The sequence below is a fragment of the Pseudopipra pipra genome, chromosome Z, assembly GCF_036250125.1.
Source record: "Pseudopipra pipra isolate bDixPip1 chromosome Z, bDixPip1.hap1, whole genome shotgun sequence".
Classification (NCBI taxonomy): domain Eukaryota; kingdom Metazoa; phylum Chordata; class Aves; order Passeriformes; family Pipridae; genus Pseudopipra; species Pseudopipra pipra.
In genome coordinates this window covers 24161463-24179021 of record NC_087581.1, presented here as the reverse complement: position 1 = coordinate 24179021, position 17559 = coordinate 24161463, and the positions used below count along the sequence as shown (strand labels likewise).

General features: G+C 43.8%; 1 protein-coding gene across 1 annotated transcript in view; it reads right to left on the bottom strand.

Annotated features, from left to right (window-relative positions):
- Positions 1-11987, bottom strand: part of DMRT1 (doublesex and mab-3 related transcription factor 1) — a 67899-nt gene extending 55912 nt beyond the window's left edge. The window contains exons 1-2 of the mRNA XM_064642196.1: positions 11495-11987; positions 8361-8544 (exon numbers count right to left, since the gene is read on the bottom strand). Of these exons, the coding sequence (XP_064498266.1) occupies positions 8361-8544; positions 11495-11779 (469 nt within the window). The 5' untranslated portion in view covers positions 11780-11987. The remainder of the gene's footprint in view (positions 1-8360; positions 8545-11494) is intronic.
- Between the last annotated feature and the right edge of the window lie 5572 nt (positions 11988-17559).

The following is a 17559-nucleotide window of genomic DNA, read 5'->3' as shown; positions in this document are numbered from 1 at the left end:
TCAGTTGTGCCCATTATTATAGATATTCAGATCAGCAAATAATGGATTATTCTATGAGCAATAAAATAGCATAAATAAAGACTGGAGACAGAAATTAAGAAAATATAAAATAATCATATATGCAATCTCACTGCAAAGGAAGTAAAGCACAGTATTTAACCGATTCTCCACAAGCTCTTCAAGAAAACATAGGACAGATGTGCATGAATGATGTTTGTTACCTAAGTAAAGGTGCTATTCACAACCCTGCTTAAGAGTAGCACGTAGTCAAACTCAGAACAAAGTTTAGCAAAGTTAAAAAAAAAAGAAAGAGGAATTAGAAGAAGCATATGAAAAAACAGTCTTACAAAAGAAACTGTATTTTAGTCCCACAGTGACAAATCCACTGAAAATGGGCAAACAGGCTGAATTAAGAAGTTAGCTGACAAATTAAGCAAATGAGAGCAGTCATCAAGGTGTAAGAAAGCATGTGAAAAAAAGGAGAAGCAAGAAATCAAATCAGTGCTTAGTGAGGGAAGCATGCAGTACTCCTTCACTCCTCACTTATATCTTTTCTTAAAACAAAGAGCCCCACACATTCAGATAAGTCATAATAACTGTTTCAAGGACACAGAAAGGAACAAGAGGTTAGCTGCAGATAGTGTAGTAATGTGTCCATGGATAGTAAATTCTTAGAAATTCCTAGTACATCTTCTGCTCCTGCTCCATTCCTTATCTCAGTGTTCATAATGACAAATGGAAAAAGCACAAGCTGGCACAGATAACTCTCTAAACCTGAATGCTCATATGCAAATGTCTGTGTGAGGGAGGAAGAGCTTCCAAGGCACAAAGAACAATAGGATGTGCTGACCACCGTTAGGTGGGAAGAGAAACTGGTGCTAGGCCAGTGAACACAGTAAAGTCTGTGCAGCACACAGCATTTGCTGCTCAGCAAGGATCTTGCTCTAACGAGGAAACCTCATGTGGCATGAGAAAATTGGACAGCAAGATGCTGGAAACACATAAAGCCCTATAATGAAATATTTTAAAAAACAAAAAACCCCAAACAAACAACAAAAAACACAACAAAAAACCAACCAACCAACCAACCAACCAACCAAAAAAAATTATTTTCCAAATTCTTTAGGGGAAAAAAATCTCTTCTGAAATGTGAAAGAAGGACAGAAACACCTGCTGAGCTCCCTGTGGTCTTCATCTCCATTCTCCATCTCAGGGTTGATCAGCCTTTCTCTCCCATATTAAGCGGATCTGGGTAGGTCATGATTGGTCTGTGGCACCCTTGCTTCCCTGACACGATCCAGAAAGCTCTCCCCAGCCCCTACCTCCGGTCAAAACAGCCCTGGACAAGTCTCCAAGAACCACTAGCACAGAAAAAGAAAAGCAATCTTCTCTGAGGGTTTTCCAAGTCTGTTTACACTTACATTTGTTTCTGCACTTCCACTGAAGTTTCAGACAGGATTGTAAGCCTCAAAGGAAAAATAAAAATTCTTTCTTCAGAGACTCTACTCTGAAAATTGCCACTAGTTCTACTTGTTTCATCAATACTTTTGGCAGAGTCTGTGCCTCACTGAATAAACATATCTGGCACTTCAGACATTAGCTCAGTTAAAACTCAGGCACCTACACAGATGTGCATGCAAAGCTGCAGTAACAAACACTGCTTGAAAGGAGCAGCAGGAAAAGTGCAAGCTTTGCAAGCTGCAGGCTCCATAACTGGAGAATTAACTGGAAACATCTAATCAGGGATGCAGAACCCTGTAACATTATGATTTATTTAATGCAGTCAAACAACAGTCGGAGGCAATGAATCATATAGGAGATGACAAAGCTGCAGGAGATTTCTGTCATCTAGTTTAACCTGCACATTGATCAGAGTTTACCCCCATATTAATCACTTGAGATTGTAATCTAACACACTCTTAAACACCTCTCCTGATTATGCTTCACTTACCCCCTTGTCCTCATGCAGGTCACTCCGTTGCTAATTGCACTTCTAGTTAGGAGAAAAAGTGTCTAGTGTCTAATTTAATTTTGCCTTTTTTAGTTTCAAGCCGTTGCTCCTTGTTATGCTGTCTCAAGCACTGTAAATAATCCCTCCCCCTCCTCCATATTATTACCTCTCAAATATTTATAGACTGTTATATCCACCCTTAGACTCCTTTGCTACAAGCCATACATCATTTTTGTCACCCTTCCCTCTATCCTTTCAGATTTATCTATGTCCTCTTATAATGAGATGCTCAAAACTCCTTTGCTGTTTTCCCAAGTACAGTGAACTCGGAGCAGCAGAGGGGCTGAAATGCTCATCCCTCCTTGCTTCACAAGCAATGCCTTTTTAAACAACTCTGAGCAGAACATGTTATTCTGATAGGAACTGAAAATTACAAAGCCATGCCCACCACACTATGGAGTGGTTCATTCATCGCATAGTTGTATCAGTCAGGTATTAAAAAAGCATGCTAAGGGGAAGTTTTATCCTAAATCAAGGAAGGATTCTTCAAAGCAAAACACTTCCACAATATTTACTTAGTACAGCTTGAAAGAGCAGCTAAGAAAACCACCTTAAACGCTGGAGACCACCTTCAGGAACTGCTTTCCAAGACAAAGTCTAACTTGTGCTGTGGAAAACATGACAATCCAAGAAGGTAGAACAGTTCATAAACTCTTACAAGAGACACATACAAATGTGATTCTTTTTCTCTCAACTGCAACAAACTGGAGAAAACCAGATGATGATGATGGATGGAAAAGTATTAGTTATTAACAAGTGAAGGATAAAAAACTTGAAGGATGCAAAACTTCTTTCTTTGTTAGCTGTTACAATCCAGTAAAGACATGTCACATTCAACTACAGTCTTTACTTTTGAACAGAGATTTGTTGTGGGGGAGAGAAGCAATGGAAGGGATGCTTGGAGAGCTTGGGGAGATGGCAGGGCCAGGAGGCAGCCAGCAACTAAAACTAGTAAAGAAGCAGCTGTAGGTCCAGCAGGAGAAAATCATTCTTTGAAAGTAATGAGGAGACCAAGACATAAGGGAAGAGCAGGAGGATGGACCAGTAACCACTGTAGACTCATCAAGCTCTCTGAGGGCCTGCAGCCATCATGTCAGCCCTTACATGGGCAACCAAAGCTAATGCCGCCTTCTCCTGCTCACCCTTGATGAGGCTGCTGTTACCCGAACTATCAATTCCCTCCACCACCTGTCAAACCCCACAATGCTAATTCTTTGCTAAAAATTCTACCATTGAGTGTTACTGGGTCAAAAGAGTCAGGATTTCCTCCACAGGCTTGCAGATGCTGATCACTATTGAGTCTGGCTGAACTTTAAATTTAATGTCAATGCAAACAAGTAGGCATTTCAGAGATTCACAGAATAGTCTAGTTTGGAAAGAACCTCTACAGACCAGCTGGCCCAAATTCTGCTCAAAGCAGGGATGGCTTCCCAACTAGATCATGTTGCACAGACATTATCCAGACAAGTTTTGAGTCTCCCTGAGGATGGAGGCTCCACAACCTCTCGGGACAACCTGTTGCAGTCCTTAAGCACTCTTAAGGTGAAATGTCCATGGCAGCTTCCTCATGATATCCACTGGTTGACTAAAATGAGGCTTTTTGATGAAGGCAAAATTCTGACAGTACATGACACTATACTGTAAATACCTTTAGAAATCGGAAAAGATCTCCGAGATCATCAAGTCCAACCCTTGATCCGCTATCGCCGTGGTTACTAGACCATGGCACTAAGTGCCATATCAGTCTCATCTTAAAAACCTCCAGGGACAGTGAATCCACCACCTCCCTGGGCAGCCCATTCCAATGTCTGATTACTCTCTCTGTAAAAAATTTCTTCTTCATATCCAACCTAAATCTCCCCTGGCAGAGCTTAAGACTGGGCCGTCTTGTCCTACTGCTGGTGGCCTGGGAGAAGAGTCCAATGCCCACCTGACTACAACCTCCTTTCAGGGAGTTGTAGAGAGTGATGAGGTCTCCTCTGAGCCTCCTCTTCTCCAGGCTGAACAACCCCAGCTCCCTCAGCCTCTCCTCACAGGACTTGTGCTCCAGTCCCTTCCCCAGCCTCATTGCTCTTCTCTGGACCTGCTCCAGCACCTCAATATCCTTCCTGAACTGAGGGGCCCAGAACTGGACACAGTACTCCAGCTGTGGCCTCACCAGCGCTGAGTACAGGGGAAGAATCACTTCCCTGGTCCTGCTGGCCACACTGTTCCTGATCCAGGCCAGGATGCCATTGGCCTTCTGGGCCACCTGGGCACACTGCTGGCTCATGTTCAGCTTCCTGTCAATCCAAACTCCCAGGCCCCTCTCTGCCTGGCTGCTCTCCAGCCACTCTGTCCCCAGCCTGTAGCGCTGCAGGGGGTTGTTGTGGCCAAAGGGCAGGACCCAGAACCTGGCCTTGTTGAACCTCATCCTGTTGGAATCAGACCATCTTTCCAGCAGATCAACAGTCCCCTCCAGCTTGGTGGGTGTCATCTGCAAATTTGCTAATGGAGCACAACAACTGCAAGGTCATGGCACAAATTTTTGAAAACACAATAAAATGATCCAAAAAGTAAAGGAAGAATAAAGAAGGCAAGATAGGGTTTTCACAAGCAGCTAGGGCACTGCAAGTTCAAAGGGATCTCAGTACCATCATTCATTAGACATTGTACTACTGCTGACCCCACTATGAGATAAAAACACATCTGTTTGTCAAAGAGTTTCTAAGTGAAGGCAGCACCTACTTAGAGAAGTATAAAAAAAGTACTATATTGTTTCTGTCACACATAATAAATGTAGCAAAGGGAAATAACAAATACAAGCTTACTACTCATAATTGCTGACAATTATATTTGTCAACCAGTGATACCGAGAAGGTACCTGAACAACAAAGACAACAGGAAATGGACCACGACACAGCACAGGAGCAAGAGCTGGCATTTTGCATCATACAGTAATCCTGTGTATATTGGATGCTTCTAAATCGGGCCAACAACAGTAGAGAGCAGCAGAAAGAAGGGGTGCTTTCCAGCACCTTCCAGTCATCTGTTGATATATGTTCCAGTCACCCCTCTGGCCAACTGCCAAACATGACTCTTAGTCTGTGACCAGGACCAAATATAATGAAGGAAAGGTGAAATGCAATCTCCTTCCCAAAGTGTGAGCTGCTTTCACTCTAAGGTGTTTAATGATCACACTTGCCTCCCCTCCCTGCCACCTAGTGACTTCTAAATATTAAAATGGCAGGGCTCCAAACTGACACAGAATGGTGTAGAACAAGGTTTTATAAACTGAGCATGTCTGAAAGGCACATTTTAAATACTTCACCATAGTCTTTCCTAAATTTTGCAGATCCGTTAACATAACAACATGACATCCCACAGAAGGAAGGACAATTACTCCAAATGCCCTGGGATAATGACTTTTTGCTGCTCTGTACAATTAAATGGCCCTCTCTGTCAGCAACCTGGAATTTCTTAAGGGAAAATGCACAGAAACAACAAATTCTGTTTGCAAAACGTTCTGCTAATGCCCTGCGACCATGGTCTGCTCCCTTCCCACAACCCTTCAAATTCCCATTTTGCTTGAGTGGGAGAATACACTCTATCCACAGTAAGCACGCTTGACATGGTTAATGCTCAAACACCTCTGCTTTGACTATGATAATTCATTTTACCCCTTTTCAAAAACAACATGTCACAACGGGATCTGAAAAACTGTCTCTGGTCTCCAGGTGTCATATTATTTCTGATCTGCCGATAAAATAGATACAGCGAGGAAAAACTCTCTCTCTGGCACTATGTCTGATTTGTGTGACTGCTTCACACATTACTCCTCTGCTGGCAAACAACGCTCTGCGTGATGGAAGTCCAAAAGAAAAAGCTGCTCTTGTGAAGCCAAAACCTTAGAGGAGGAACAGAATTACCACTGTCAAAATCACCTCTTGCCCAGTCTAATGTGAGTCATACAGGGCACCCTGCATTCCCAGGAGCCACCAGTTCCCCTGGGGCTTGCAGGGAGCTGCTGACTTCCCCTGCCACGAAGGGTTTCACTTTCCCTACTTGAATAATTACTGTAAATTCTTGCAAAATCAACACCTCAGCCTACCAAACTGAAACAATGAAACTCGCTCTGATGGGGTCTCTTGTTTTGCTTGTAGTTTAGGGTACCAATAAAATCATAGTTTGGGGTACCAGTAGTTTAGGGTACCAGTAGAATCATAAAACAGCTATGCAAGAATCCATCAAGTACCTGGTCCTGAAACAACCAAACATCTGAAGCAAGAACTTCATGTCACATGGCAATTTTTCATCTAAAAAAAGATGGTGTATGCTAAAAAGAAAAGCATTAAGGATATTTAAGCAGTATTCCTCACCAAAGCCTGTACTTGGACACCCGATAAAGGTACTCTACAAGACTGGATAAATGCAGAGCACGTTCTAGAGCTTGAAAGCCAGCCCACAGTCACTGATATAAAATCAAAACTCCTAAGTACTTATACTGCTTTCAACAGATGAACCCACTAAAATTATTTGGGACATAACTTTATTTGTACAGTGTAGTCACCTTTGAGCTAAGCACAAATGTCTGTTGCTACTTAGGTGCCTAAACCAAACTATGAATCATTCACAGATTCTTCCACTTCTGATGAACAAGGCTGACCCTGCCTTGATTCTTGCCTGGAATCACATCTTCTTTCTGGAGATGAAGGTATGTATTTTAAATGTTGTCATCCACAAATAGTTCTTTAGTAGATGCTAGTTATTTAGTAAAATGATTGAGAAACAATGTATTTAAATTGCTCACAAAGAGAAATCTGGTGTAAGAAAGATGACTGCTCTGATCAGAAACATTCAAACAATTCAAATTACTTTAAAATTAGGCATTTTTATGTTTTAAAATCTTTATTCAGCCATGTGAAGTGTCTTAAGCTTGTTTGGTCAATGTTTTTCATTAAAAGACCATAATTTAATTCAATTGATAAGTAATTACTATAGTGGGATTAATAAATTAAATACTGTCACTGACATTTTAAAAACATTAAGATCAAAGCTAATGCCAATTCTGTCAACAGTAAGACAATTTCATTTTTTTGCCTTTCTGTATGGACAAAGATTTTCTAGTTCTCCTGAGTTGCACACAATCTCTACACATTACTGAATATACTGCTTTAATCTTTAGCCCGCTTTTTCCATGTCCATAGACAAAGCATGCAAATATGAAAGGAGTAACTGCATCAATTCAAAGGTGACACTAACATAATGAAAACAAAAAAGCTAATAAAAAGCTATTTACTGTTTTATTAAGCAGTTCTTCTAAAAGCTTCCCAAAGAAATTCCTCTACATTGGTCTGAAACTGCCTGTCTGCACTGGGTGCAACAAATCCATCTGACAAGACTTTAAATGGCCTGCAAAACAAATAATGTCATTTGACAGACACATATGCACTGGCCTTATATTAGTTAATGCAAGGTATTGCCCACTTTAGAATCATCTTTTCACCTACATTATTGACATCAGCACAGACTACTAAAAATGAAATTTCCTTTTCCTTTTTTTCTTTACTTGTTTGCTTTTTTATTTTCTCTCTATACACAACCAGTCCATTACACCAGCTTTTTTGTTTAATACAAATTCAATTGCTGTAACTGTCAGGCACAGTCAGAAAAGAGAAAAAGCAATTTACACAGGAAAAAAACATTTTGCCTAGAGTCTTCACTTCAGTGCTTTCTGTGCTTGGCTATGCTTTTACTGAATATACAGACAAGTATTGTTGACTGTTATTTTTTGGGGTCTTTGTTTTACAAGGGTTAAATGCAACGCAGTAAGATGTAGTGAAGTGTAAGGACCCTATCAGTCTATTGTGGTTCATCACACCACGCCACACAGAACCAATGTACCAACCCTTCAAGTCACATAAGGTTGACAGATCTCTGCTGCTGAAGTCAATAATGTTTTCTACATACTTGGCTTCTATACAATTCTGGAAACTCTCAAATTTTGAAGAAGACACACAGCCAGCCAAAGCACAGCTGCCAGGACTGTGGCAGGAGTATGTATTTTGGGACAAAGGAGAAAAGCTGCCCATAAATCTCTACTCACAGGCATACACCTTACTGAATTTAATTACAACACCCATCTCTATAAAAGACGTTTTGATTTTCAAGTAATAATAATCAATTAAACTATGAAAGACTCATCCTGGATTCTTCCTTTCTGCTAACTGTACCAAGAGAGCAACACTGCTCTTGGAGAGGGGACTCCATAACCCCATCATCACAGAGAGGGGGCAAGAGGTGCAAGAGCAGGTATAAGCAGCATTAGCCACTGACCTGGGCCATGAGCATCACCCTCCCAGCACTTTACCTGATGGTGTACTAGCTGCTGTCATGGCTGTACTCATTGAGTGCATAGGGCTGCTGCTTTCCAACGAGAGGCAAGAGCTGCCACCACCGTTCTTCTTAAGAAATGTCTCGGGGACACTAGGCAGGGGCACTGGGTGGCTGATTCCCAGTTCCTCTTCCTGAGCTTGCTGTCTTCTCAGTGCAACCTGGAAACAAAAGACAGACCTAAGCACATGCTCTGTGGCTTGAGCACAATTTATACTGGCAACAATGAAAGACTCAGATTCCAGGCTGGTTTTTCCCTCTTGGCACTCTGAATGGCATTGATCATAGAATCATACAATCACTAAGACTGAAAAAGACCTCCAAGATTATTTAAGAAGTCTAACCTTTGACCAAACACAACTATGTTAATTAAACCATACCACTAACAGCCATGTCCAGTCATTTCTGGAACACCTCCAGGGATGGTGACTCCAGCACTTCCCTGGGCACCCGTTCCAATGGTTGACAACCCTTTCTGTGACAAAGTTCTTCCTGATGTCCAACTTGAACCTCCCCTGGTGCAGCCTGAAGCCATTTTGTCTTGTCCTGTTGCTAGATGCCTGGCAGAAGAGGCCAACCCCCATCTTGCTATAACCTCCTTTCAGGTAGCTGCAGAGAGTGATAAGGTCTCCCCTGAGCCTCCCTCCTTTTCTCCAGGCTAAACAACCCCAGCTTCCTCAGCTACTCCACAAATGGTTTACTCTCTAGAACCTTTTCACAATCCAGCCAGTGGGTAGAGGAGAATATAAAGGACGTTATAAAGCTACCGAAAACCAACCCCTTTTTGTGTCCAGGCATATATGAACAAGCCTATGAAATGCTGGGGACATATACATCTTTCTCCACCGAGGCCAGAAGACGACGTATTACAGCTGACTGCACTCACCCAACACAGCTGCTCCAGGGAAAGGCAGTCTGGAAAAAGTGTAGTTACTACCCTCCTCTCTGCTGATACACAGCTGCTGGGGACAGGAAATTAATCTGCTTGCAGGGCTCTACTGTGCCTCTTCATCAGTATAAAGCAGCTCTTCATGAAGGCTTATACTTGTAATCTGCTACTTTGTTCAAGCCTGCTAGGTTTCCTTGCTGGCTCTTTGCTGGAAATGTTGCCCCTCAAGGAAATTTCAGTATATAGTGCACTGTACACAAAGAACCATTATGAAAGAAGCATGGCAAATGTAGGATGTAAAGAGCCTCTCAGACAGCATCACACACATTGCATGTAGCTGGCCAGGCCTGGAAAAGCCGGAGCTTCCCATTTTTTTCCCAACACTGACAATATTTCAAAGCCTAGCTGGCACTGGCCAAGCCCATAGGCACTATGCAGTCTGGGTACAAACAAACCAGATCTGTTGCTTACAGAGGGTCCCTTCTGCCTCATATGAACTGGTAGATCAATTCTGCACATCTGTCCACTCATGCAAAGTTGTGATATGTGTCCAGGAGGTATATATGACACTGCTACAGCTACCTATCCTGCTCCTTGTCAGGTGACTGATTTGCATCTTTATTTGAACCTTGGAAATTCTGATTACAGACTGGCATCGTGGGCTTTTCTTGCTTGAAATTCTCCTGGATATCTTGGGCAGGACTTCCCTACATTTTCATGTTCAACAGCAACATTTTTACTAATACAAATGTGTAATACTGTTAATTAGTATTAGCTCTTCCAATAAAAGAAATCCCAAGCAGGAGGCGTAGACTTGTGAACACCACTGTAACTCTGACTTCACAAGCCAGTAACCTTGACCTGTGAAATTCCACCAGCATCAAGGGGCTTATTGCAGAAATATACTGAAACGGGGAAAGACAAACTCTCAGTGTGCAACTCCTACACAGATAAGGTTTAGTTAGGGAGGCTTTCAAAGCCACTTTCAAATACTAGGCAGGGAAGACAAAACCCACAGGAGGGCCATCACCAAAGCCTGCTAGCAGGAGGCATCCACTCCCTAGAAGAAGCAGCTGAGCAGCTAGAGAAGAGTCTGTGCAGAAGGGGACACTTGCTCTGACAACATCGCACTTTGTGCTCCCTTCCTCGAGGCAGATGGCAAAGGGATTCATGTTTATTATTTCACAGTTCACACCAGGCAGAGAAAATGCATGTAACTTGGGCATAACAATTATTTCTGGACTGCCATGCCACCGACAAAGAGGAATTGTTTAAATGAACAAAAACTCAATCCCAGTGAGATCTGAAGACGTTTCATAAACTTGTACTGAATAATTGAACAAAAAAATGGGGAAAGATTTAATCCAGAGCTGCTAAGATTTTTAAAAGCTGTCTGGCCGACATTCATTTTATGTGGGATCACGAAGCTCTGAGCGCACATCAGTTGCAGGATGCGGGGGTCTGATACCACTGCCTTTACCTGCACCAGCAGCTGCCTTCTCATTTGTCTGTAAGGGACCGTTTACACTAACTAAAGAGCGCAAGCCCCCCGGCCAGAGCTGATATGCCAGTAGCCACTACATGCCGACTACTCCTCTTAATGTTGTTTTTCAAGATAAGGATCACGGTTAATATAGCCCCTACATTTGCCCTGCCTGAGAGCTCTGATTTCAGCTGGACTACCAACGAAACAAAGTTATTCTTCCTCTAAATTGGATGCCGTTTTCTTAACGGCTACTGAGCCCTCGTTTAGATTTAAAATGACCCACTGCCGTAGCGATTTGCAGAGCCGCTATATGAAAAAAATAAGTCAGAAATGAGCTCAAGTAATGCCTCCCAGCATCAGCAAACGCAACCACGGCCGTCCCGCGCGGCCGGGAGCTGTCCACAGGGCTGGGCTGCAGCCGGCTGGGGGAGCGGCGCTCGGCCGTGCGCTCACCGCCGCCCCTCGCCCCGCTGCCGCCGGCTCGCCCCGACCACAATCCTGCTCGCCTCTGGGGCATCTCCCATTTGTTATATAACCTAAGAGAAATACAGCTGAAAGTCTCACTAACGTAGGAAGGAGCCGATGCAACTACTGACTCGAGCCCGGGGCGAGGCCACCCGCGGTCGCACACCGCACCTCGGCGCGGCCGCCTGGCCCCGACGGCCACCAACCCCGCTGGGCGCAGGGCACTGCCCGCGGCCGGCAGACACCCCTCGCCGCTCCGGGAAGAGCTCACCTGCGCTGCCATCACCCGCTGCCGCTCGGCGATCAGGCTGCACTTGTTGCACTGGCAGTCCCGCCACATGCAGAACCGCTTGTGCCCCTTCAGCGGCGAGGAGTAGCCGTGGTTGCGGCAGCGGGCACACTTGGGCATACGCGGCCGCTTCTTTCCCGCCGCGCCGGCACCCCTGTCCGCTGGGACGGCCGCCATGGGCGCTGCCGCCTTCCCGAAGCCGCCCGCCTTGTCCCCTGGCCCCGCGACGTCCGGGGGCTTGCTGAAGGCCGGGGTGTCACTGGGCATCGCGGCGGGCTGGCGGCACCTGGGCCAGGGGTCTGCGCGGCTCTGCCCGCCCTCGTCCCGTCACCCCCCGCGTTTTGGCGGGCAGAGGCGGCTGCTGTTTCCCCTCCTGCCTTGCCTCCCCCCACCCCTGCTCCGGGGGGTCCGTGCGGCCGCGAAGTCCTCGCTATCCCGGGGAGCTGGCGCCGGGGAGTTCCCTGGGGTGGGGGGAGCGCCACCCCTCCCTTCCCACTCCTCCCTCCCCCACCAGGCCGGCCCGCGGCGGGAAAGGCGGGTCCCTGCCCAGGCGGGTGGCCGTCGGATGCACAGCGGGGCGGTGGGTGCGGGGCCGGGGCGGCCCCGAGCGCGGGCGTGGTGCCGGAGATACCCGGGGGGTCGGCTCAGCCGCGGGGCCCACAGGTCCCGCACGACACCATGGCCTGGCCCTCGGTCGGAGGCGGCCCCGCGGCGTCCCTGCGGCCTCTCCGCGGCCGCGCTGCCGGGGCAAGTCAGGTTTGGGCAGGCGACCAACATGGCCTGGCCCGAGAAGAGCTGTGACCCCCAAATAAAACATCCGTGTTGCCGCCGCTCAGTTGCTCTCTGTCGTGAGGCTGCTGGACTACATCTCCCGTTCACAGGTTCCCTCCCACTCGTATCTCTCAATGGGTATAAACACTCTTGGATCGATAGCTGTGTGGGCAGGTGATCCCAACAAGTACAGGCAGTGAGAGCGTGGTGACAACTTGGTAGCCATCGCCTCTGGAGTGGGTGTCGATGGCAGAGCGGCTGTACTCTGCAGGGGAAGACAAGGGAAGATGCTTTTTTCTTCTTTACATAGACCGCCCTTCCAACTTGGCACTATCTGATTTATAGACGCATACAGCTCTACAGATATTATTTACAGTATTAATATTTCCTCTGTTACACCTTTAAATCTTTCTGAGCTCAACTTTAGATGACGCTATCTTCATGCTGAAATGAAACTATTAAATTACATCTCAATCTAAGATGAATGACAACTGTCAAATGAGTGACTCAACAGAGATGAAGCAGAAAGCGCCTGAGATTATGTGAGGCTGATTTATAAAGATTGCATAAAGATTTCTATAACCTCAGCTTCATGACTCAGCATATCAGATGGTAATAAGTTACAGTAGGTAGAAATTTATTTCTGCTGGAAGAAGCCAAGGAAAGCGTCTCCCTCTTTGAGATCAGCTAACTCCCAGCTAATTCTGCTTAGACTGAACCTCCGTGCTGGAAACAGTGAGTGCCTATCCCAGCCCGAAGAAAGCCCCAGATCTTTCCTGCTTGATCCTTTGCATTAGCCTTTAATACATCACATTTAAAGAACTTTTTTCTTCACAGTACAGTGAACATTGGGAGACAGTACAACATTGGGAGACGTTTATGGCACTTTCCATCCTCTAGGGAGACAACATTAAACCTCACTGTTAAGCCCTGGTCTCAAGCAGCCACATGGTTTTCAAGCAACACCTCAGCAGAAGTTCTATGGGCTTGGTGCAGGTGTATTGCCATCATTCAACTCACAGAAACTGAAACTTTTTCCTTGCTGAGATTGACATTTCTGATGTCAATAACTGCACATTCTCCTGCAAGAGAGGAGAAGACGAATACAACGTTTAGTGGAACAAAATTAGGATTTGTCTTTACACCTAATGGTGCATATTACTAATATTGAAGGAGATGAACAATGCAAACAGGCATACTTAGCGTCCTATATCAAAATATGAAATTCCTCCCTGAATGAAACCAGTTGAGATCTTCTCAACTCATAGAGGCATTGATCAGTCTCTGAAGTTGTTGTCTAGGAGCAAGTGAGTCTTGAAAGTGAATCTCCAGTTTGTGAGGGTCAGTGCATGGTGGAGCACATGCACAGGAATGTTTTCAGGTGCTCACATGCAAATTGTCTTGGAGTCAACTGAAAATGCAAATTAAAAAGTAGATGAAAGGAGGCTAAATCAAAAGAACAAGAAAGACAAAATAAAATAAACTCCAACAAGATGAGGTATGAAGAGATAGGAGAAGAAAAGGCACATCAGAAACGACAGGAGAAGAAAGAAAAAAACTGGAAAGGGTCAAAAAAGAGGAGAGATAAAAGAAGCACAGTATATAAAGCAAGCAAACGCAAAGTAGAAATAATAGCAGTCATCAGCTGCTTATATATGCCTTTTCACTAGAAACAAGTGTGACAGCTAACCTCAGAGATGAATTACAAGATGCAAAAAATGCAACAGTTCCAAGAAGAACATTCATTTATCACTGTTTCACATAACTAGTATTTTCTACTCCTGATTTTCAGGCTAGCTGCACAGATCTTTATTATCCATAATGTTACAGAACCTACTGGTGAGGGGAAAAAAATGATCTGGTATTTTGTGTTCTGGATGAATACCACCAAAATACCTAGATGCAAGATGCCTACTTGCATGATGAATGCAAGTACACAATTGATCATTTAATAATGAATTGCTTTTGTTTTGCTAGCTCAAGTCACACTTTGAATATGGGGTTAGAATGCAGTGTTTTTCTCAATTTTTTAAATGGGTGCTTGGTGATACTGGATTTGTCATCTGTGGAGCCATGAATAGGAGATAGTCATAAACTGCCATTGGTCCTGACACAAATCACAGCACCTCACTGCAAGTCTTCAGGAAATTGTAGTCATTGTCATTCATTTAATGTACATCTGAGCATCTCTGGTTTGAGCCTGTCCAGTGATGATGGCAATGACAAAACATTACTGCAGTTTGCTGGCACCTTTGGAAATAACTGTAATCAATGTTTCTGAAGAAAAAAAAATAATCAAAAGACAGTCTTGCCTTTTTTTTTTTTAAATAGGTATCTGAAGGTTGTCCTTTAGGTTTAACTTTTTTTGTACAAGCCTTTAAAGTACAAAACATCATGATCTGTCCTTTGCTGATGCATGCCTTTGGCTGATCCCTTGAACCTTGCAAAAATGTTTTATTTGCCAACAAGATTATCATTTGGCATGACCGAGCAACCCAATAGAGGGGTCGCAAATTGAAAGGGGTTTAATTCTAACACTGTTGACTGGAAAGTGAGGACCTTTCACCGAAGTAAGCGGGATTGAGTGCGTTTACTAAGTCCATTTTAGAGGTCTGCTAGATCTAATTCTGTTGGTTTTTGTTTGGTTTTTGTTTGGTTGGTTTGTTTTTTTCCTGTCAGTGGGTTAAACCAGAGAGGTTTTGCCCTGTCTGTTTGCAGTAGATATTTTTGACTCTCCCAGGTCATTTTACAGCCTGTATCCCCAGGGCTGGTTGGTGAATTCCCAGCAGAGCCTCAGCTGCAGGAGTGGTGAAGGATAGAAGATAAAGCATGCATGCTGCCGGTCCACATTGTTTGAAAACATCGGTGTGTTCATAAACACTTTGGTCATTTAGAACAAAATATCAAAGACAGCCAGAGGGAGTCAAGCGAAGGAGGGAAACCATGCCAGCACGTTCCCCTGAGACACTGATAGGAGCTGGGAAACTCCTCAATGTTGGACTAGAGTGCTTCCCTGCAGCTTTGGGTCTCTTGGCTGCCCTATAGCCATCAGTTTAGCAGAATAAATGGGTGTAACCGCCATCTGCACTCCTCCATTTGTGTTATTTCACACATGTAATTTACTCATGTGAGTCATCGGCTTGATATCAGTGGGTCTACTTGTGCGAGTAGTGTTCCATGCAAATGTATTTGCTGGAGTGACAGACATCATCGTGACAACTAAATGGATTGAAAAGATACTTCAGGAAAAATCCAGTAGGTGGCATAAATAAGCTGTATATTTTTTTCCACTTTCTATTATACAATTTTTTTTCTTTCATTTATTCCTTATTTTAAACCTCATTTAACTTACAGGGAAGCTGAAGTTTTATCACTTGGCTCTTAAAACACAATCCCACAGCCAAAGGTTTTATTCCAAATTGAGGAATTTTTTTACACTTTCTGGCAGCATATAGCTTTCCCCCCCCCCCCCCCCCCCCATTTATGTTTTTACAGTTTTCTGTTTTCAAGTTATACAGCTAGGACTGCCTACACCACAACAAAAGGTAAGGGTTTCTTATTAGGACAGGCATATCTGGACTGTTTGATTCACTTCTCCTCAAACTCCTTTTTCCTTTTTTTTCCTCTTATTTGAAGTTCAGGCTTCCACTCTCACTTGAGTGAACAACTAAAGCAGTTTATAGTGCTGCCACCACTTGGCTATTTGCTGCTTTTCCTTGGTGAGATTTAGGAGAGTCCTTGGGATGGTGGTCCACAGCTTCTCTCCAGTGAGCACACGGATGTCTTTCTGCATCAGCCTGAAAAGCTGCTGTGCTTAGCTCCACTTACAAAGACTACTGGTTGTTAGCAAGGTGGGACAAAATGAGTACTTTCTTCAGCACCCTCAGTTCATGTTCTTTTCTCTTGGCACAAATCCGTACCCTTTGGGTGACACCCCTGCAGGGGACCCTTCTTCAAAGGGTACAAGAAGGGATGTTGGCAGGGGACAGGGAACAGCCTCATCTGTATCCCAGGTTGGAGAACAGGCCTGCCACAGCAGGTGATATGCCTTAATGGTCACTTAAGTGATGGGTTCACTCATACTCTGCTTGTTGGTGTTCTCCCAACATGTGGAAAAAGAGCGTTCACATCAGTAACTTCAGATGACCTACAGCTGAGGAAAGCCACCGGAGATTGTTGCCTGAGCAAACGCATGTTTGTTTGCAAGACGCCTGCTAAGCAGAATCTAGAGTTTAATGGTCCAAAATCCAGGGCTGTGGTAAAACCTGTTTACATAAAACTCAAGAAATGCCTGCCTGTAACAACAAACGGCTCTTCCCTTTCATAACTCCGAGCCCTGCCAATTACATTGGCCCACACTGCTCAGTAAAAACAGGATTCACTGAAAACAAAATTCACTCTGTTAGATTATGCCAAATACAGTAAAAATCAAAGCAGTTTTCAAGTTCAATGAAGCAAATAGAATGGAGATATTTTAAAAATGGGTATGTTTATCATGCTTCCACCCTGAGTAGTTTTACTAATAAGAGGCATAAAGAAGAGAAAAAATTACCTTTTTTTCACTACTGCTTACATTCTCCATTTCCTAATTTGTTCATGCAAATTGGAATCATTTCATTGCAGACTTAAAGGGTGAGAAAACCATGCTGTTAGCTCCTTAAAAATTTCAGTCATTGTTAATAATTGACTTGGATAGCTATTTGAAAGCATTATTAGGTCCAACTTCTAAAACAGGAGTTAAAAAGTGAGCATGGAGAAAACCACTGAATTGCTTCTTCTCAGTATTCATTGTTCATTTTAGGCACACTTAAAAATTAATTGGATCCAGTGACTTAGAACATTGAAGACTCTTGCATGACTCATTAAGCTGACATTTCAAACATTTGTAATTTACACAGTAAGAATGATAGAGTCAGATAAGCCATCTATACATTTGAGCTCCTTCATCAGGGTAGGACTACTGAAGAGAATGCCCTTAGTTTTGAGTATCATCATCAATTCAGCTCTAAGACATCTGTAATGGAGCTGAGTTTGATAGACTGCTAGAATGTGAAAAACTAAACTCCAACCTCTTAAAAATAGGCAACACAATTAATTGCTACTTTTTTATTTATGATCTTTAATGTTTTAATGGATACAGTTAAATTTCCACATCATTGAGCAAGCCAATTGGTATTTAAAGGAAGAAATAGATCATTTCAAATTATAAAGCACTTGCTTTATTACCTATGCCTTCTTTAAGTGATGCAAGTTTTTATTATTTTGCATTCTTGATC